Genomic DNA, 22,848 nt, shown 5'->3' on the forward strand with positions numbered 1-22,848 from the left:
GGAATAACTGTTACTTGACAGGTTGGTACCGTAAGTGAAGTTCAGTCTTGATGCGGCTACTCATCTATACAAAAGTTCATTTTAATTCTGGCACTCATGAAAGAATAGATATTTCCCATTATTTAATAGTAAGTGACTTAAAAAATTTATCTATTATAACTCTGTCAAAATTTTGTTAAAAAAGAAAAATTATTTAATTAATAATTTAATTAATAATATCTACAATTTAAAAAAATTAATTCATAATAACACAAAGGAAAAAATTTAATAATAAATTAATATTCAATAATACGTATTTGTTAAATGAAAATTACATAATTTTACAAAATTAATTATAATAAGTTTAAAAAACAATGCTGAAGTCCACAATATTTATATATAATTAACGATTAGAAAAATAAATTATTTTTTAAAACGGAAAATTATAAATTTAATTATAAAAAGTTTTATCTAAACAAAATGTTTTTTTATAATTTTATTATAAAATTTATAAATTATAAATTTATGAACATTGAAAATATCTTTAAGATAATAACTCATATAATTTTTCATTACAAAAAGTATTTCTTTAAAAATCGTTAATTATAAACATTATGAACTTCAGCACCATTTTAAAGGAGAAAAAATTTTTCATTCAAACCAAAATATAAATTTATTTTTGAATTAAATAAAAATACATTTGACTTGAATGATAAATTAATATTTATTTGTTATAAATAAAAATTTTATTTGGCACAAATTAAATTATATTTTGTGCAAATTAAATTTTCTGTTTGTACCAAATAAAATTTATTCGCAACAAATAAATATTTATTTTAAAAAATATTTTTTTTCTTTAATTCTGAGTGTATATTCAAGTCTGGGTTGTAATAATAATTTATTTCTATCCAATTAAAAAAATTGTTATAAAATATTCCATTTTCTTTTGATTTAATTAATTTATAATTTTAAGTTTAAAAAAAGAATTTAAATTAAATTAAAAATTAATAATTTAAATAATTTACTATAAATATTATAAAATAATTAATTAAATTTTTTTAACAATAAAATATGAAAAAAAATCTGGCAGCCCCCTGCGGGGGCGGCCACATTCTCATCACGCGCTTCGCGCGTAGGGGCTCGCTTCGCTCGCTAGTTTGAGCGCGCCCCGGGGCGCGCGAAGGATAATCGTCCCGCTTCGCGGTCCGATATTATTACGCGCTTCGCGCGTTTTGTTTGTTTATTACAATCCAAAACCTATTAGCATTAATTACTTTTTAACTACACTCTGTAATACAAAAATTTTCCTATTAAATTTAAAAATTGTATTAATTGTACTACCAGAAAGTAGTTGAATGACCCAAGAATCTATTTGGTAGAATGAGATTTTGTAGTTGTTTTAGACTTTGTAGTTGATTTAATTAATTTTGAAGTAAAATGTCAAGAAGAAAGAAATTATTTTTATTTATTTTATTAAAAAGAATAAAATTAATTACACACAGAGTTAAAATAAGTAAAAAAGTAGTTATTTTAAAAGTGGATGTTCATATAATCGATTTGTTTTGAAAAATTTATTAGAAACAACTCATAGTCTTTATTAAAATGCGTTAAATTAAATTATAGAAATAGGTAAGGTTTAAAGGTATTAGAATAAATTTTTTATCGGGCACTGAAGAATGACGGCACTGTAGCTGTTCAAACTTAGTTCCTTAATATTGCGCCGTGGATTGGCCAGGTCTTTGTAATTAACGAAAATCGACAAACCAAATTATTTACTAAAATAAGATATTCCGCTTTGAGCTAATTTCAATTGAGTAAAAGAAAAAATTAATTGAAGTGCGATTCCAGGTGAGATTTTGACTTTTTCGGAGTAGGTTAACCGATTGCAATGAAACTTTGGAATTTTGTTATATATAGTAAGACTAATCTTTAACGTAAATTTCAGCTTAAAATATTTGTTAGTTTACGAGATTTGCAATAATAACAAAAAATGCGAGTTTAACTTATTTAATTTTAATAATTTACGTGTATAAACAATTGCGATTTCTGCTAGTTGACGTGCAGACGTCATTGCGCACGCAGCATTCTCCTATAACTAGCTGACGTGATTCGTGGACTAAATTGGCTACGTGAGAATGCTGCGTGCGCAATGTCGTTAATGTTCCTTTGGAACATTAAAGAAAACACAGGTAAGATCATTTTAGCGTTTGAGTGATTGAATTTTAGATTGTTGCGTGAAATTTATTCAATTATTATTTAATAATTTTTTTAGTTGTAAAATTATAAAAAATTGTTCTGAAAGAGATTTATTCCTCTCATTTTCCTTGACATTTTAAAAAAAGTAGACCTCAATCCGATTATTAGAACGGAAGATATAGCACTTTAAAATTTTTTGTTATTATTGCAAATCTCGTAAACTAACAAATATTTTAAGCTGCAATTTACGTTCAAGATTAGTCTTACTATATATAACAAAATTCCAAAGTTTCATTGCAATCGGTTAACCTACTCCGAAAAAGTCAAAATCTCACCTGGAATCGCACTGAAAATTTAAAAACACTAAAAAAAAAGAACTTTAAAGTAAAAGCATTTTTTAAAGCAACAAATTTATTATATGAGGTTTTGCTCTCATGTTTTTATTCATAAAAATTTTTTTGTACAATTTATATAAGTGAAATTTTTGGTTTTTATAAATTAAATTTCATTTTCTTAAAGTACTTTGACTTTAAGGATAACATTCTCATCACGGCACTCGCGTTTCACGCTCGAAAATTAGAAACATACAATAGGAAAAGGAGGCATGCATTAACCTATTAACGAAATTTTTACAGGTAATTTGAGGCTCTCTCAAATAGTGTACTAAAAGAACCGAAAATTTTTAAATAAACAATTTACAAGCATTAAAAAAAAGATTTTTTTAGAATTTTTGTTCAGTTTTTATAATTTTTCAAATCTTATCCCTTCAGAATACCTTTAAATGCTAAAAATATGGTGTCAAAAATGTTCCAATACGCCATTTTGAATTTTTAAAAACTGACTTCAGAATCGTAATGAGCGACCTACACACCAAGGAGTAGAAAGATTTATTTAAATTTGTTAAAAAGATTGTTGAAAAATGAATTTTCTCTTAAAAAATATCAATGTTTCTACTTAGTTAATTCATAATTCTTTATAATTTCGCCTGCAACACTTATTATTTTTGTTTCACTTCACAATGCTTTCGTTATAGTGGAAAAAATGTTTTAGGAATACTGCTTCAAAAACTTTAAATCTAGAGATGAAAGTTGCTAAAAGAAAAGGTGGCAAAATAGGTTAAAACTGGGACGCAAAAAATTAATGAGTAAAATAACCGAATTTTAAAATAATCGAATCAATGTTAAATTATTCCGTTATGATGGGCCAGCCATTTTGGATTTTTTAAATCTAACCTCAAATTCGAATTCAGGGACCTCGAAAACAACAGTGTACTCATTGATACTTAAATAGAAAAAGATTTACTATTTTCTTCAAAGGTGTACAAATACGTTCAAAATCACAAAAACGGAACGTCTTTTTATTGGGATATATATGAGCCATGGACTGTCAAGGGGTTAGATAAAAAAAAGGGCTAAAAATAAAAGAAGTTCACTAAATTCAAAAGTTAGCAATCGAAAACTTACAATATTCTAGTAAAAACAGTGCAACATGAACTAATCAGAAACATTATGAAAAAAATTGCAATTTTTGGAAATGGATAGCAATGGTTCACTTATATAAAAAAAAAAAAAAAAAAAAAAAAAATTCGGTATTTTATGTGTAAGTTACTTTAATTTATGTTAATTGAAGGTGGTTTAAAAAGAAATAATACATATTTGAACACATTTTTTCAAAATAAAGTAATTTTGCTCTGCATTTTACCCATTTTTCATCCGTTTTTGTCATTTTTTGTCTTTTTTTAAAGAAGTGCTATAACTTTTTTGTTTTAATCGCTATTAAAAATTGTCAAAGGAAAAAAGTGTTTATTTTTAGTCGTAATTTTCGAAAAAAAATTAAAAAAAATTTTTTTTTGAAAAATGCGAATTTTTGAAATTTTTAAAAACTCAAAATTTGAATAATTTTGTTGATTTTTGACGAAATCATCTGGCCAACGAACTCAGGCGAGATTTTGGTACACTTAAAGTGTATACCAAATTTGAGGTCGATTAATTAAAATTTACTCAAGTTATCGTCGAGACAACTTTTTTGTCTACAGACATACAGACATACATACATACATACATACATACATACATACATACATACATACAGACAAACATTTGTTTAAAACCTATTTTTTTGGCATCAGGATGTCTTGAAACGTGGAGATTCACAAGAATTAGATATTGGTCAAAATCGGGCAAATGTAATACTTTATCATTATGATGAGAATGTAAAAAGACATTGTATACAATTAAAATGTAATTTATTTACAGAAATTTCATGTAATTTTTATTTAATTATTTAAAAACAAATTAAACTATTTGCATTCAATGAGTCCTTTGGTAATTTAATATTTTTTCCCTCACTATTTCATTTGTCAAGAAATTATAAAAACCGGTTTTGCTTAATGGGGTTGCAACAAAATTGCTCATCCTGGACAAATAAAGAAAAATGATTGTCAAAAGAAAAAAATAAATAATCCTTGCAAAAGTAATAACTGAGGTTCGTTAGGAAAATGAGAAAATTTATTGCAAAATATGCACAATTATGTGACGATAAAAGATAAAAATAGTATCTCGACGACATATAATTTTGGAAAAATTTATGTTACTAATAAGATTCAATGTTCAAATAAAAGACGACAGATAAAATCTAAACTTTAAATGTAACTCCAAAGTACTTTTTAAATTTACCGTTTTTTAATCCAACATTAAATTTATTCGTATATTTACCGTTTAAAAATTTTTTTTATTATTTTAATTTGTATTAAACTTTTAGTTATTTTAAATTTTATTAAAATTATTTATATATTTCATTTGAATTCAAATTGTTATTATTTTAAATTTATTGGATTTTTATTAATTCTTATTTGTTTCTTCATACTGATATAATTAATATTTGTGATTTTTGTTCACATTAATATATACCTACCTATAAAATAATTTTATATTATAAATTAATTTCATTATTATTTTAGAGTAAATAAAAAATATAATTTTCAACTGAAAAAAAAGTAAATTTTTTTTTAAAATTTTGATCTAGAAATGTTATAAAATTTTGTTTAGATAAAATAATTATAATAATTTGCATAAAAAATATATTTTTTAACGATTTAACCTTCACCGACATATAAATAATTAACTACAAGTTTTGAAAAAATAAATAAATTTTTGTTACAGATGATGAATCTGAGCATAATATCTTGCTCAACCCTTTGTTATTTGGCGGCTGCAGTAATTTTTGGCGGGGCATTTTTATTCATCTCGGCAATAAAATTGTATTTGTACTTCAGTTTAGGTGTTTGTAAGAGTAAAAATAAAATGAATGGAAAAACTGTTATAATAACTGGCTGCACTTCTGGAATTGGAAAAGAAACAGCCAAAGATCTTGCCAAACGTGGTGCTCGCGTTATTATGGCGTGTAGAAATGTGAAGAATGCCACAAAATTAAAAGGTTTTTCACATTATTTTTAATTTTATGTATAAGAACTCATTAAACTTTTCTACTTAACTAACCAATTGTAGCCGAACGAGCTGAGAAATTTATTTGAAATTATTTACTCTGCTTTCTATTATCTAATATTTATGTGCTTTCTCATACATAAAAATCATTCTCTATAAAGGCAAAAATAATTTGATCAATAACTCTAATTTTTAGCGAGAAGAAATTTATTCTAATTTCATTGGTGAATTTAATGATTTTTTGTCATATTTTTTTTTTCTTTTATAGTTTTAATGAATTCTTTAGAAGAAATTTAAAGAATAATTATTATATAATAATAAAATGCTTGGTCTGTCCTTCTGTCCTAACTTGAAGTTGGCCTTTTCTGATTTCACGTGTTTTTTTGAATAGTAATCTTATGACGTGTCAAATTTTGACAATTCTTTTTCTCATTTTTGCCAAAGTTGTATAATTGTGTTTCCAAATATCGGAATAAGTTTCTTTAAAATTCCAAATTCGAAAATTCAATTCACGAAGCTGAAGTATACACAACGTTTACCAACGAAATTTTTTTTAAAGTTGTATATTGATTCAAAAATTGTATACAAATACAAAAAATTTATGCTGAGAAAAAAGATGCGCCAGGAAATTCGTATAAAAGATAGTAATTTGAAAAAAATTTATTTTTAAAAATTAATTTTTAAGGTAGCAGGGGCCAACAATTACCTATTAAATATTAATTATAAAAACACAGGCCTCGAATCAACTTAAAGACACAAAAAGTCGTTTTGGTCGATTTATATTCCAAAAAAAGTGGAATTGTTTTTTATTTTAACAAAAATATTTTACAGATTTTTAAATAAAAATTTTTTTTTAATAATAATCTTTTTCGAAGGGTTAAAGTTGAAATTTTTAGAAATAATTAAATTTCAAAAGATATTGTTAATTTTCAAACAATTATTAAATTTTACAGAACTAAAAATAACACAGGACCACAAAATTTTTTTTTGGAAAATATACATTGACCGGACTATGTGTTCTATACGTATTTTGACGCGCTGAATTCAAATCTGGGCCTACTTTTGACCCAGCACGTTACAGTTGTGAGATAAATGAAAAAATACACCAAAAAATCAATTTTTTTTATAATTATTGAACTTTTATAAAGGGACGTATTTCTCTGATAATTTTCCACAGATCAGTTGAAAATTTTATAATATATATTTGTAAGAATTTACTCCTAATTGTTCTGTAAATTTTTTAAAATGTAAAACTTACCAATTAAATCAGTAAAAAGCACTTTTTTCCACGATATTCAAAGAGCGTAGATGTTTGTTTTTAAACGAGAAAAGTTTGTATGGCATTCATGTCATTTTTATTATCTTCAAAAACCATTTAAAGCCAAAGAAACTATCTAATTAATGATCACTTCTCTTCTTCATATATTTTTAATATATATACATTTAATTACATTTTACTTAATTATTTAACGGTTTTAAATTTCATTCACATATTTAGGGAACAATTAAGAGTCAATCTTACAAATAATTATGAAATTTTCAACTGTCATATGAAGAATAATATCAGCGAAATACGTCCCATTATAAAAGTTCGATAATTATTAAAAAAATTGATTTTTTGGTGTATTTTTTCATTTATCTCGAAACTGTGACGTGCTGGGTCAAAAGTAGGCCCAGATTTGAATTCAGCACGTCAAAATACGTATAGAACACATAGTCCCGTCAATGTATATTTTCTAAAAAAAATTTTTGTGGTCCTGTGTAATTTATCAAACAATTTTTGGAAAACATTTTTTAAATTTAATTGAATTTTCAAAGATTTAAAATTGAGATTTTTGAAAGTAGTTGAAACTTTAAGTGTTTTGTAATTAAAATTTTAGATGATTTAACTAAAAATTTATTAGAAAATGCGGACAAAATACAATAATTTTAAAATCATTTTTAATTGAAAAATGGTTTCAGATAGTTGAATTTTCAAAGAATATTATTAAAACAGTTAAAAATAATTGAATTTCCTTAGAGTTATAATTGAAATTATTAAATTTCAAAAAAAACATTTTCGATGGAAAATTTTACAAATAATTAAATTTTAGAAGTTTTTTAAATTCAAATTATTAAATTTCAAAAAAAACATTTTCGATGGAAAATTTTAGAAATAATTAAATTTTAGAAGTTTTTTAAATTCAAATTATTGAAAATTCAATTAATTTTGAATTCAAATTTTTGAGAATAATGAAATTTGATTTCATTTTAAATTGAAAATTTTTGGGAAATAATTGAATTTTAATTGAAATTTTGGATAATAATTTAATTGAAGTTCATTTTTGATTGAAAATTTGGATAATTAATTTTGAATAGAAATTTGAGAAAATAATTGAATTTTATTTCATTTTAAATTAAAAACTTGGTAAATAATTAAATTTTAAATTGAAAATTTTTGATAATTAGTTGATTTTTAATTGATTTTGAATTAAAATTTCGGGTAATAATTGAATTTTAGTTTATTTTGAATTGAAATTTTTAAAAAATAATTCAATTTTATTGTGATTTTTTTTTTTTAAATTATAAACAATTGTTAAATTTCATAAAAATTTTAATTGAAAAATAATTTTGATATAATTGAATTTGGGATATAGGTATTTCATTAAAATTATTAAAAATAATAATTAATTTAGTAATGAATCATTTTAGTTCAAAATTTGTTAAATAATTGAATTGAAGAAGATCTACATTTTATACTAAAAAAATGTATTTTATTTACATTTTTTTCAAATGTAAAAAAAAATGTCGCATGTTATTAAAATAATTCGATAAACTTCGTATTTTTGAAAAAAGTCGGAAAAAGTCGTATAATCCGAGGCATATAATTTTCATTATTATTATTTAATATGTAATAATATTCTAATAAATTAAATTATTATTGATAATATTAATCTTTATAATTTCTTTATAACAAACAATGAAATACTCAATTTGGCGAGCTTGCGCGCGTTTAATTTTGCTAGTTATTAATAAAATAATTTTCTGACTTAAAAATAAATAAATTGTAATAAATGTAAAAATTAATAATTAATACTATTAATAATACTAATAATAATAATAATAATAATAAATAATAAACATATAAAAAAGAAAAAACTTAAAAATAAATCATTGAGCCATTTAAGGCAAAGAAAATTAAGACGTTAAAATAATTTCAATTTGCAAATTAATTCGTTATTTCATAAATATTTCAAAGTTGCTTTGTTTCCTGAAGACATATTCAATATATATATATATATACTCATTATAATACTTTCCCAATCAGTCGCATTTAAATTTAATTGCACTAATTATCGACTTGAACCAAATTAATTGTTTTCTCTTGAAATGTTAAAATATTATTGTATATCATATAAATTACATTAACTTATTTATACTCTCAACTTTTTTATAATTACTCAATAAATTTTTTTTATATTTTCAATTTTTCAGATGAATTAATAGAAGATACGAAAAATGAGAATATAATTGTTCGTAAACTAGACTTATCGTCTCTTCAATCAGTACGTGAATTTGCAAAGCAAATTAATAAAGAAGAAAAAAGTTTACATGTTTTAATACACAATGCAGGTACGGCTGAAACATTTAGAAAAAAAATTACCGAAGATGGTTTGGAAATGACAATGGCTACTAATCACTATGGACCATTTCTTCTGACTCACCTCCTAATTGGTAAGAATATTCAGAGAAAAGTTTGTTTTTTTAACAAAAAATTTATCATTTTGTTTGTATTAAATTTATTAGTTATTTCAAACAAAATTTGTTTGATTCAAATAAACATTTATTTGATTTAAAAAAAACATTTTTTTGACTCAAATAAACATTTAATTTATTTTAATCTATTTTTCGAACGATAAGAAAGAATTTGATTGAGTCAAATAAACTTTTGGTTGATTCAATCAAAATTTGGTTGTTTTAAACAAATTTTTTTTCTGAGTGAATATGAAATAACAATTAAGTTTCTTTATTTGATTCAAGTGTTTTTATCAACACTTAGAGAAAAGATATATTTGTCTCAGAGCGAAATAAATATTTGTTTTAAAAAAATTTTATTTTACTTAAATAAAAATTTTATATATGCACTAAATAAAATTTTACTTGTGCTAAATAATTTTTTTTTATTTAAAACAAATAAAAAGTTACGAGTCTCTGAATCAAATATATTTTTATTTTTTTAAAATAAATTTTATATTTCTCAAATATATGTCAACAAAATATTTCTCTTAGTGAAATCTTTTAAAAAAACAATTATTTATTATTATTATTCTTGTTATAAATAATATATATTATATTGCAAATGATTTATTTTTATATGGGTGTTTTTGATAGTCAATGGGTGTTAGCACCCGGTGTCAATAGTGATGCTCAAGTATTTTTAATCAAAAATGGTGAATTGCAACATGTGAATAGGGCTTTAATTTAAAATTTGATATCTGCTACCGGCACTCTCGCTAGATGCACGTGTCTTGTATAACACATAATTAAAATTGTGATTTTTTACTTATTGATATTTGATATATAATTAAAAATGAGTGATGAAAATAGATTTATTTTAACCGAAGTGACAGATGACAATGGAAACAATATCATCAATGAAGAAAATAATTCTTTATATAGGGTATACGGAAATGGTAAGTACACTCGATTAAATCTTTTAATTGTAATTTTTTTTAGTAATAAATGAGACGCAAATTATTTCCATAAAAAATGACCAATTATTTAAATTGTAATTTAATTTTTGAATGATCCAATTTGTAATTTATTGAAATATTAAATAATCAAAATTTTAAACATAAAAGGATGCATAAATATTCTTCATATTGAAATTATAAGAATTTTTACAGTGTTGATTGAAAAATTATCGAATATATATTTAAGAGAATTTTATAAAGTAGATTTTATATTAAACTGAATTTTCACTGGGAAAATTATATTTTAACTTTAAAAATATCTTGTTGGCTCCTATTTAAGAATATTTCCCATGAATCTTATTCTTAAAATAAAAAACATTCCTTAAATTAAGTATTTTTTTTCTTTTGTCTGTAGAATATTTTGTAACTTATGAATTGTCTTCTATTTTAAGAATATTACATTCTAACTTTAAGAATAAAATGCATGGGAAATTTTCTTGATTATAGTCGCTGAGAAGATATTTTTAAAAATATAATTTCTTCAGTGAATACATAGATAACAATTTTTATTTATCTAAATTTTTATGTAACAGAATTTTTATGTAGCTTCACTAAATTTCCATACAACAGAATTTATCATAACATAATTATGTATATTAAAATAATTCCTATCTTATAGAATTTTCATCAGGGAGAATTTGTATTCTAAGAAATATTAATTCAACAAAATTCTCATGAGATGTAATATTCAAATAAATAGAAATTCGATTGAAGATCAATTTTATTAAATTAAAGTTTCCTTTTGTAGAAATTGGATAAATATGAATTCTCTTCAATAAAAAGCGCGTTAAATGAAACCTACATTAATGCTTTTATTATTACAATAAAAATTGTATTAATTTTTTTGATCACTTATTCTATAAACGACAATTCTATAAACCTGTACGATTTTTTTATTACCTTCTTTTCACATATTTTTGGAAAAAAATTCATGTACTTAAAGATTTAATTTAAAAATAAAGTTATAAAATAAGTAAAGTGATTTTCTGAAATTTAAAAAATCTGAAAAAAGGTTTTAAATAAAGTTATTATTTTTATAGGTGTTGATAATTTAGCATATTTGTCTGCGACAGAGATAGAGGAATTAACTAATGCCTCCATAGATGACTCAGATAATGATAATATCGAACATCAAATTGATGATCAAATACCCGAGCCGTACGCAGGATCCAGCGGATCCACTAAGGGAGAGTCGGGTAAGTTTAAACTGTTTATAGTAAGAAAACTCGAGAATAAGAAAAAAAATTAAATTGAATTATTTATTAATGAAAACATTGAATAAATTATAATTAAAGTGTCAGTGGTAAATTAATGAATTTTTCAGAGGTGCGGGTATATTCGACTAATTACCCGACAATAATAGTTTAAACATTTAAAAAAATTATTGTTTGAAATTTTACTGATGATCCTATAAAAATTAAACTTCTTATATATATATTTACCTTCTTCAATTTTTCTAATTTTTATTTTTTTAAAATAATAATTCTAATATTTTTTTAAAAAACAATTTACAACTAATTAATAATAATATTATTATGACTATAAATTCCATACTTTTTATTCAGCTAAAAGAACTTCTGGAACATGGAAGGATAAAGAGGTGGAAGCCTTAATAGACAGCTACAAAGAGGTTACTGAAGCATCAAGAAGTGCTGAAATTGGAACTCCAAATTTTTGGAAAAAAGTTAGTGTGTTTCTAGCCACAAAAAATATACAAAAATCGTTGATTGAGTATAGAGAAAAATTTAAATCATTGGATAGAACTTATAAAAATAATTTTAAAAAAAAATTCAACGGGCGAAGGTCCTATAAACTGGGAATTTTTTGATAAAATGCACGTAATTTTGGGACGTAAACCTCAAATTAATCCAGTATCAACTGCTTCTAGCATTGCTGGATTTAAAAAACGCATTGACACAGAAATCGAAGAATTTCATGAAAAAAGCGTCGCCGAGCCACCAATAAAAAAGGGCAAAAACAAAAAATTCAAACCAGCCAGAATGGCTAAAACAGTTGAAGGAGGAATCAGCGGCTCGCTACAAAGAAAATAATGAATCCAGAGCAGAAGCGATCGGACTTCTTCGTGACTTGTCGAAATACAAAAGAAAAAGAACAAATAGTTTTTCTAAATCACTTTCTTATTTCTTCTTGTTTTATTTCTTTACTTGAATTATTTTATTCCTTTTTTAAAGGTAAATTACTTTTTTAATTGTGTAATCTTTCTAAAATTATGCTTCTTTCAAAGTTGCAATAATTAATATTAATTAAGGGATGAAAATACTCGTGAGATCCTAAGGAATCGAAATTTCAATATTAGAAAAAAATTAAAGATAGGCTTATCAAAAAAAAATTTGTTTAAACAATAATTTTTAATTTTTTTTGTTTAAAAAAAAAAATTTTTTTTTGTAAATTTTTTTTTTAAATTGTTAGCTAATAATACGTATTCCCTGAAAAAATCATTAAAATCGATTCGTTTTTTTTGATACAAATTTTTCAAAATTTCAAAAAAAATTTTAAAAGTCCTGTAAATCCCAAAATTTTCAAAAATCGCTTTTTTGACTTTTCATTAGCATGTATTTCACTACATTTTCCCAAAGTTTCATCGAAATCGAAAACCTAGGAGACAAATTTGATTTTTTAGGCATGATTTGACACAGTAATTATTTTAATTGTGTAAAAATTTTTATATTTGTTTTTTTTTTGCATTAATACATATATTAATATTATATTAATATAATACTTTTATTTAGTTTAAATAAAAATCTTATTTGAGACAAATAAAAATTTACTTACACTATGAAGATAATTTTTATTTGAAATAAAAATAAATAATTATAAAACTCTGAGACAAACATATGTGTGCTGACACGGTGAAAAGGATATCTTTATTTAATTCAAGTAAATTATATTTGCTTTGAATAAAAAAAATAATTTCTTTCATGCAAGTTTTAAAAATGATAAGTTGAAGTTGAACATTAAATGCCAATGACTTGTTTTACATCACAAATATTTATCTATTGTTTTATGGGTATTTGTATATATATATACAGAAAGCAATATTTTACAATAAAATGTGAAATTAGATTAATTTTTTTTTATTTAAACGTTCAGAACATCAGGCACGTGTCAAATCAATCAAAGAATGACATTGAAATTCGAAAATTAATCTAAAATGAAAAACCTACGTAAGACTTAAAAATTGTTAAATAAAAATTATTAAATTTTTAAACAGTTTTACGTATAACTTTGAAAACTATCGACAAAAATATTCTTTCTAAACGAAAAAGCCAACTGTAATCTCTTATTTTTAGCATAAAAAATGTTATTACTTTAGTTCAAGTTCGTTGATAATTTTATCATAGTTTTGCGAAAGTTAAAATATTGAAAAGATTCTAAACAATTTTTACATAATTAATTTATAAATTTTTTTCAAGGCTTTTTGTGAACTTTATAATGCCCAAAAAGGTTTTCCCAAATAAAAATTTTTTACTTGCTCCCGTTTATTTTTATAAAATTAATCCTTTTTTTCAATTTTGACTTTTGAATTCCTAACATATTGAAAAATAATTTAAAATTATGGCCAAAATTGAATTATTTTTTCTTTAAATACCAATAACAAGATTATTTATAATTACAGTAGTAATACAAATACAAAAGAAATAATATAAAATACGAAACAATCATTTGCAAGAAAGCAATTTGAATTAATTACAGAGAAAGAAAAAAAGCGTAAATAAAAATATTTATATTGTTTGTTTTTAATAATTTTTTAAAAACATCTTAAAAGAGATAACCATTGTGTTTTATAATAAGCTGCCTACTTTTTGCTGTGAAAAAGCCACATATTTATTATGAACGATAAAGAAATAACAGTATGATTTCAATTCATTATTATCATCATCCTCATCGTCTGATTCTAGATTATAGTTTTCATTATGGTTGAACATCATATATCATTTGTACTAGTCTTACCATTCTTTCCTCTTTTGGGTTGTCGTCATACTCTATTAGTTTTATAACATCTTCACCTTTAATTTTCGTCGCCTCCATCCTGTCTTTCTTCAAATCTATCACTTCAGAATATAAGTATTGTATTTGATAATCTTTTTTCAATATATGACTTAAATCTATTAATCCAGCCTGGTTTTTAATTATCACTTTGTGAATTAATAATTTTCCATCAAAAGAATTATTACAATTTAGACAATTTTCTAATGCTTGTTCTTCAGTGTAATAAAATGTATAGTCTATTTCATAATATAACTTTTCATCTTTTTCGACATTTAATAATCTTTTAAACTCCTCCATAGGCGTATACTCAACACGATAAAGCGTAATTGGATTATTGATAAATTCCATATTACAATATCTTAGAGCCACTCTATAAAGTGCAATACTACTTCTAAAAATATCAAACCTTGAATCAGAATTTTCATAAATAACTGAATAGATAATATAATAATCCGTAAAAGTGATTGAGTCCTTAATTTCAGGTGTAGTCCAATATTTTTTAAACACATGTTCTACTTTCTTTATATCAACATTATTATAAAAATTTTTAATAATTTCCAATGCATCATTCAAATAATTAATCCTATTTAATGTATTTTGAAATAGCACATCATCAACGAGAATACTATTTTTTATTTTATACTTTGCATATATTGGCGGAATATAATTATCACCTGATTGAATTTCCTTTGACAACTTATCATAAGTAGGAACTGAACTGGTATCATCATCGATGTTTAAAATATATTTTTTAAAAAACTTTTTCATCTCATCTAATCTGTGTAAAGGCGTATTTAAAGATATAAGGTATGCAGCATTATCAATACTTTCCATTCTTTTAAGTTGATTTTCCTCTTTATAGGTCAATGTGAAATATTTAAGTTTTCTAATCTTTTTCCATTCGTCTATTGTAGTAGGCTTTTCCTCCAGTTCCATTTCTAGAATTCCATTTAATTTTTTGGTCACTATTACAAGGAACACAACTTCTGGAAATACAATGTATTGGTTTTTAAAACTATCATGAAATGCTGCTAAATCGACAAGTCCATGTTGAGAATTAAATTTGATGTGATAACGAATTTCTGTATTCTTTAAGTAAATTTTTGGCTTTTGCTTGGAATTATTTTCATAATTGGGCTTAATATCTATCAATTGAGTAATATCATTAAAATAAAACTCTTTTCCTTCCAAATTCTTTAAAACATCAACAAAATGTAGTCTTGATATTGTTTCACTAAAATACATGATTTGTTTCTTATTCTCATTTTCCTGTGTTTCTAATTTTCTGACTTCATAATTATTAATTGTCTCGACACTTTTTCGAACTCTTTGCAAAATATCTTTATCTTTTCTTATACCAGACATTCCTTTTTGACAAAATTGTTGTAGTGACATAACCCAGCTATTGTATAAATCGTCATCCAAAGAATAGGGAATGTTTCTTGCCATTTGTGAATTTCCAGTAATATCAGCATTTATCAAATCTCTTTGTGAAATCTCGATGTTATTAAAGGCGTTGGCTAAAGGTAAATTTTTTCCTTGAAATATTGGTGAAATATATTTCTTAAAAATTCTTTTAGTTACTAAAAAATTCAAATTTTCCTTGAGGTGAAAAAAACAGTTGTCTTCATTGTTGATTTTTGTCGGAAAACGTTGAGAATTTTGTTGAAGAATCTTGAAAATTTTATTATTTTCCCGGTTAAATATTTTAATATTCAATTGGAAAATTTGTCTTTCAAAGGAATACATAGATGACATAATGATGTATTGATATTTTTCATCCACGTATTTCATATCAGGTATATCATCTGTGTCAACCTGAGAAGGTTGACTTTCTTTCAGCATTTTTTGCAAAAATTGAAGCTTCATCTCGAATTCATTGTTGAAATTATTAATATTTTCAAAAAAAGTAATCAGTGGATGGTGATTTAAATGTTTTTCTCCCAGTGTAATTAGGTCATGCTTATAAAAGGTGATACCAAAAAAAATACAGACAGGAAGAAGCTGAAAATTTGATGAATGTTCAGCAATTATTGTTGTGCTATTCATTGTATATTGATACAATTTATATTTCCTTTAATATATTTTCCTTTTTTTAGTTATACACTGTATAACATTGATCTTTTATTAACCTTGGATTTTGTGTTAATAGAACTGAAATAGTCATATATATTCTATGTTTAATTTTAATTTAATGAAACAAGAATTATTTTTAAGTTATTAGCAAATACATCTAGAATTATTTTACGAATTCTTTTAGAAGAAGTTATTCTTATAAATATTCGTCAATATATATTACAAAATATTTATTAAAGATTTTGATAAACTTTATTTAAGAAAGAAAGATTAAATTTTACCTTCTATTGTTTAATCCTTTGCGAAGAACAAATAACTATACCCTTTTAGTAGAGTCACTACTTTTAAACTGAAAATATTAATGTGCTTTTCATGTTTGACTATATCATAAAAATTTTATTTTTTTTGTTGGCAGTTGATATATGTTTAAATCTTTAAAAACAAGTTAAAAAGGTTCTTAAAAATAATTTTCTCACGATTATTGCATTGCCTGCGCTCGACCAAAAGATAGCATACACGGAAAGAAATTTAGTAGCAATATTTGATAAATCTGATAGACAATTTTAGTATTCTCTTTTTCAAACGCGGAACATTTGGGTTTGATAACGAAAATCGGCATATTTTTACCAATAGTCTTTTTAGTAAATATATTCCAGAAATTGAAATTATTATTACGTAAATTGATAAATTTATACGAAAAACCAGAAGTAAGTTAAACCGACTCGCACTTTGTTATTTACTAAATTTATATGAAAATTTGGAAAGATTATTTCGAAATTTGTTAAAACCATACTAAAAATTCGAAGTGGTTCAGTCGTGACAGATGACGACAGAAACACCAATAGATTCTACGCCAAAGTTTTATCTCTTTCTCATCTCGAGGATAGACGAGGATATGAACTTTTAAATGCACACACACACATACACCGCATTGTTTTACATCGATTGGCTTATTTTTATTCCTAACCTATACTAACGATAATACGTATAACGTGCGTATAACATTCGCAGGATATGCGATTCGATAAACCTAACATAAAATTCATGCGATAAAATTTTGGAATCAGCTCACCTTCGAATGTCGAAATAATTTCTTCTTCAAAACACAATTTTTTTAAGAAGTCTTCTTACGTCACTCATCTTTAAATGTTTTATAAATATAAATAAATAACATTTATTACTTGTTTATAAAACCCAAAAATTGTTTACGTGCTAATTATGTATATAACGTCATGAAAACCAATGAACACTGACCGACACTTAATACTCTGTGAGCCAAAAAAAAAACAAACAATGGGAAATTCCCTTTCCAAGTGTTTATTATGGTTGAAATAGTCAAGTTGCAACTTGACAAAATAACATAAATTTGTTTTTATGTTTTTTACCTTCCACTGTTCGAATTTTACTTCTCATCAAAAATTAATTTAAATTTGACACACATATAAATAATTAAATATTCAGTTATATTGCATACAAGTATTATTATTATTAGATGCACTAATTTATCATTCAAATAAATATAAGAGTTATGAAATATTATGCAAATCATGATAAATAAATACTGACAAACACTAACCTCTCTTAATGCATCCGCCATGATACAATTATAGATGTATAGTAATGGTGCACGATACTAGATGGCGGGCGGCGCTTGTTTCCGATGAGCAAAATATTTTGCTAACTAATTGAAATACATCTTTCCCGCACTGATCTTTATTATATAGGCAATTACACGTGAAATTTACCTGTGACATTTTGAATTCGGATAAATATTTTTTTTTCGGTTGCAGAAAAAAGTTGTATACGTATTTTTTTATAAGTGTCCAAATTTTTGATTTATGAATTTTTAAAAATTTAGGTTTTTCGAGGTTTTCTCAAAGTAAACCTAATTTCAATGACATCTAACTCTAAAAGTATTGAATTTAGGAATTTTTGCCAAGATTAAAAAATGTTTCAGTTTTTTATCGACTTTCAAAATATGTTAACAAAAAAAAGAAAATTTTTTACATAAAATAACGATGTTTTGTAAACAAATTAATTTTTTTTAACTTGGCCCCATTTTTATTACTTTTTTTACATACCTGAAAATAATAAGGATATTTTTTTCTTTTTTGTTTTCTTTTATTGTAAAAAATAAAATGCATTTTAATTTGCTCTTCTATGAGTAAAGTGAAAGATCCTAATTTTTTTATTTAACAAAATTGTCATTTAACTGAAATTGTACTTACCTGAATTTTTAAGTGAATAAATTCCTACCCCCGATGCATCGACAATAGTTCTAGTGCACCTTTTCTGACGCCTGAGTTGTAGATGGCGTTACTTATCACGTAAACCTGAATTTCTACAGATTTGAATGTACTAAATTTAAAAATATTATTAATAATTATTTTAAAAGTTTAAAAATTATACATATTAAATCCAAATCTGTGAGTCATCATAAAACAATAAAAATACAATTATTTTAAAATATTCGTTAGGTTTTAGAAGTGTAAAACTTCTTGAATACTTAAATTATTTACAAGAAAAATCTATTGCTTGAAAAAATCGGTATTACAGTACATAAATTAAAATTTTTAATAAATATAAATAACAATAACTAAATAAAATAATATTAATAAAATTTATTTTACATTAAATATTGTTAAAGTTTTCCTATAAAGTATGAAAATTATATGTTATCGTCTATACACAAGATTTATTAATATGAGAATCGTATTAATTGATTATGCCTAAACAAGAATTGAGAAAAATTAATTACACAGCACGAAATATTTAATATCCGTGAATAAATTTAAAGAAAGATTTGAAAAATATTATATAAAATTATTAATTCTTTTCATATTATCAATATCACATTATCAATACATAACATTTAGTAGGAGAAAAAATAAACATCAACAATAATTGCATTAAAATATAATTTATTTTTATATTGCACATTTTTAGTTCATTCGAATGTACATTTACTCAATTTTTTTTGAACCTTGTAAGTCAATTTTTTAGACCTTTTTTTAATGTGTTGAGCATATTGTCTCATTCTAATGCTAAGGTACTTTTTTGTTATGTAGGACAAAATGTCCAGAGCATGCTCCATGCAAGGAAAGTGAGATAGTTTTTTTCGAGAAATGTCATGCAAGATTAAATCTAGTACATTATTAGTCTCTTTATATTGTAAGTAAAGATTTTCTAAATTGTTTATAAATTTAGAAATCAATGAACTGGGGTATATTAAGCCATTTCCACCACACGAATTTTCATTGCATTCGGAAAAAAGAGCAGTGTAGCAGGATTTACATTTTATAAAAGGTTTTAATTCTTTGCAGACTGACGAGGTTGTAAAAAAATTTAGGCAATCCAAAATTATAGGAGTGGAAAAGTCAGTCTCATCAGCTGTAACAAAATCCCCAAAATCGGAATCAACTCCTCGAAGTGCAAGATTTAAACTTTCTTTAATTTTTTTAATCGCATTCTTTTCCTCATTATCAAACGAATAAATAGTTTTTAATTCTGCGATTGTAATTAATGACTTTGTTGGTGCATTTCCTTGCACCGAGCAGTTTCCTAATTTCGGAGGTTTAAGGAGACTAAAAATGGATAGAATTTTGTAAATTTGGAGGAAAGTTGGTGTCGATGGATGATCATTGCTTCCTCCAGCAAGTCTTATCGTGCCAAAAAACCTCTACATAAATAAAAGACAAGCAAGTTTTGAGTATAAAGCTAAAATAAAATTAAAAACATCGGATACCAGAAAAAAATCGACAGAAAGATTTTGACATGAATTTTAAATTTACGAATCACAATTTTTAAAATAATTTTTGATCAATAAATTCACGCCAAAATCTTTCTGTCGATTGTTTGTTCAGCCATTTTAATTTTCGGACAAATGAAAATTCGGATTTTCAAGAATTCTATCTAATAACAGTTTTTGCAAATAAAAATTCGTTGAATTGGAAATTATGACATTTAAACATTCAAATTACTTAAATTACTTCGAAGATTAATAAATAAGAAAATAAAGAGTTAAAGAAAAAAGCATCCCAATAGAAGTAAAAAGCTATCATAAAAAATAAGACGAAAATAAATGAAAATATACAAAAAGACACACACATAAGGGCTATATATATATTAGTAATTAATTAAGTGGAAAAATTATTGTTAGAATTTTCACACAAAAACGAGAACATTTTCTATATTTTTGAACTGAAATAGTTGAAGAATAAAAAATATTGCAAAACTTACCTCCAAAGCATCCTGATTTAATTTACCAGTGCGCACTGATTTGAAATTGAATTTTTTAGTTAAATATGACACTAAATCCTTCGCAGAATTTAGAGTCATTCTTAAGCCTTGTGCAGTATTAGTGCTCAAAAAGTTATATGGAGATATAAGGCCACACCCGACAAGATCTTCCCAATCATCAAGCCATTTAATAGAATTTTCAATTACCTAAATTTAGAAAAATTAATATTATTGTTATAAAATTATTTAATAATATAGTACATACTTTAAAATCATCAGATTCAACAGTCACTCCCTTTTCTCTGGAAGTTCTGTTCAGTGCATCGAAAAGAGAATTTATTCTTTCACAGAATTGTGCTGTTGAATCGCAGTCGCTAAGTTGATCGTCAATTTGTTGGTAGTGTCTTAACGCTGTAGCCATCGACTTGCTAAAAATCTTCAACAAAAATAATTAATAAATTTTTAAAGTTCATATAATAAATAAATGTATTTCAATTTACAGACTTGCACTGCTAATGAAACCCTCATTTTTAACAAATTGTGAGGAAACAAATGGTCTTCCGTTAGTTTGGGACATTTCCTACTGCCTCCAAATTGCATTTTATCTTGATTAAACACTCTTATAAAATGTTCCCATTTAACGGGCGATTCATCTGGATGGACCTAGAAAAAATGTATTAATCATCAGTATTTTTTATAACATTTTATTAATATAATATAATTTTTTAATAATTACATTCTTACCTTAAATTCAGTTTTTGAAAATAAATTATTGCGAACGTTTTTTATTAAATGAGGTGTATCGGAAAAAAGGAAAATTTTTCTGTCCGGTTCAGTAGGGTGGCAAAATGAATTCTGAAAATTCTTTTTTTCTCCACTACAACCTACTTCGGACCAAAACTTCCTGTTGGGTGTTGCACCATCCGAAACAACACCATGAATTTTAGCACCTGCTCCTTCTAGCAATATAATTGCTTCTAAAATAATTTTGGCTAATGTCACACCATCAGTAGGTCCTTTGGATGCGAACACAGCTACTGGCTGCACAAAATCCTCATCAATAGGTTGAAATAACAAGACTAACCCATGATCAGCTAATTCTGTGACAGAACTCTTTTTTGCTCCATCCCCAAAATCCTGTAATCCTTTATAGGACATAGATTTACTATCGAGCAGCAATCCTTTCCTTGTTCCCATTTCGTCAATAGCGATTAATCCATGACGTGCTGATGGAGGTAAGTCATTCATATGATTTTTGAACAATTTAAAAAAATTGGGATCGAAACCACATGGAGTTTTGATGAGCGATAAATAGCTGAAATCAAATCATGTAAATTAAATTATTAATTCACTTAATTAATTATATGTAAACCTATACAGCAATAATTACCAATACCTTCTTACAGTGCGAATACAAGGTAACGGAAGGATTTTATTATCTCTTAGAAACCTATAAGTCGATGGAGAACGCGTGTGTAAAAGGAGACACAAGACGATCCAGTGTTCTGAATATCTAGCCTGCTTTTTATTTTTCAGTTTCGATGCAGCAAGAATTTCTAAAAATACAACACGTTCATTTTCCGAAAACTTTCTTTGCTCCAAAATTTCTAAAAGCGATTTTTCTGATATTTCATTTAATTCTTTTCGGTTTCGTTCCAAACAATTTTTCAAATGCTTTAAGCGTAAAAAATATCGCTTATTTTTCCTTTGTGAATTTTTTAATTTTTCTTTTATTAATTTTACCTGTTTTTTTTTTGGTAAAAACTAAGATTTGGAACATGAACCTGAGAATTATTTTTTTTCTTTTCGATTCTTCGAATTTTTTGGTCAAGGGTTTTCTTTAATCCTCTACAAAATTTGCAACTTTTTTCCTCCTCATTTGGTGGCAAAAGAAGAGTGCAATTTTTGTGTCGAAGAAATTCTTCTTTATCTTTAAAAGAAATTGAAGTCTCCACAATTGAATTAATATCATGAAATATTTGATTACCGTAACAGTATTTCCAATTTTCAACTTTCTCTATTAAACTCTGAATATCATTAATATTATCTATTTTATTTTTTATTCCCATTTTTTCTAGATTTAACAAATTTCCTGTTACGTATATCGAAACTTTTAATTTCTTGTTAATTAAAATTCTTTTTGAATAAGTAACTTCCATGTCTTTTAAGAA

At 24.7% G+C, this 22,848-nt stretch overlaps 3 protein-coding genes and 1 long non-coding RNA gene across 4 annotated transcripts in view; 2 read left to right on the top strand and 2 right to left on the bottom strand.

The window, feature by feature from the left end:
* LOC127283616 (uncharacterized) overlaps positions 1 to 18,398 on the bottom strand; it is a 98,635-nt gene extending 80,237 nt beyond the window's left edge. The window contains exons 1-2 of the long non-coding RNA XR_007843378.1: positions 17,824 to 18,398; positions 17,511 to 17,706 (exon numbers count right to left, since the gene is read on the bottom strand). This is a non-coding gene — a long non-coding RNA (uncharacterized LOC127283616). The remainder of the gene's footprint in view (positions 1 to 17,510; positions 17,707 to 17,823) is intronic.
* The window catches only part of LOC127283596 (retinol dehydrogenase 11), a 26,898-nt gene continuing 4,050 nt past the window's right edge, over positions 1 to 22,848 (top strand). The window contains exons 1-3 of the mRNA XM_051308578.1: positions 1 to 128; positions 5,337 to 5,610; positions 9,093 to 9,332. Coding sequence (XP_051164535.1) covers positions 51 to 128; positions 5,337 to 5,610; positions 9,093 to 9,332 — 592 coding nt within the window. The 5' untranslated portion in view covers positions 1 to 50. The remainder of the gene's footprint in view (positions 129 to 5,336; positions 5,611 to 9,092; positions 9,333 to 22,848) is intronic.
* Positions 9,932 to 13,129, top strand: LOC127283608 (uncharacterized). Its single transcript, XM_051308599.1, has 3 exons — positions 9,932 to 10,291; positions 11,392 to 11,547; positions 11,917 to 13,129. The coding sequence occupies exons 1-3, from the start codon at positions 10,189 to 10,191 to the stop codon at positions 12,177 to 12,179; spliced, it is 522 nt and encodes a 173-aa protein (XP_051164556.1). The 5' UTR covers positions 9,932 to 10,188; the 3' UTR covers positions 12,180 to 13,129.
* Positions 13,252 to 16,805, bottom strand: LOC127283571 (uncharacterized). The gene is made up of 2 exons (XM_051308538.1): positions 16,720 to 16,805; positions 13,252 to 16,516 (listed from the first exon to the last, which is right to left on the bottom strand). The coding sequence occupies exon 2, from the start codon at positions 16,409 to 16,411 to the stop codon at positions 14,285 to 14,287; it is 2,127 nt and encodes a 708-aa protein (XP_051164495.1). The 5' UTR covers positions 16,412 to 16,516; positions 16,720 to 16,805; the 3' UTR covers positions 13,252 to 14,284.

This window comes from Leptopilina boulardi, unplaced genomic scaffold (genome assembly GCF_019393585.1).
Source record: "Leptopilina boulardi isolate dan_hultmark-lab unplaced genomic scaffold, ZJU_Lbou_2.1 LbouV2_310, whole genome shotgun sequence".
In the NCBI taxonomy this organism is placed as follows: domain Eukaryota; kingdom Metazoa; phylum Arthropoda; class Insecta; order Hymenoptera; family Figitidae; genus Leptopilina; species Leptopilina boulardi.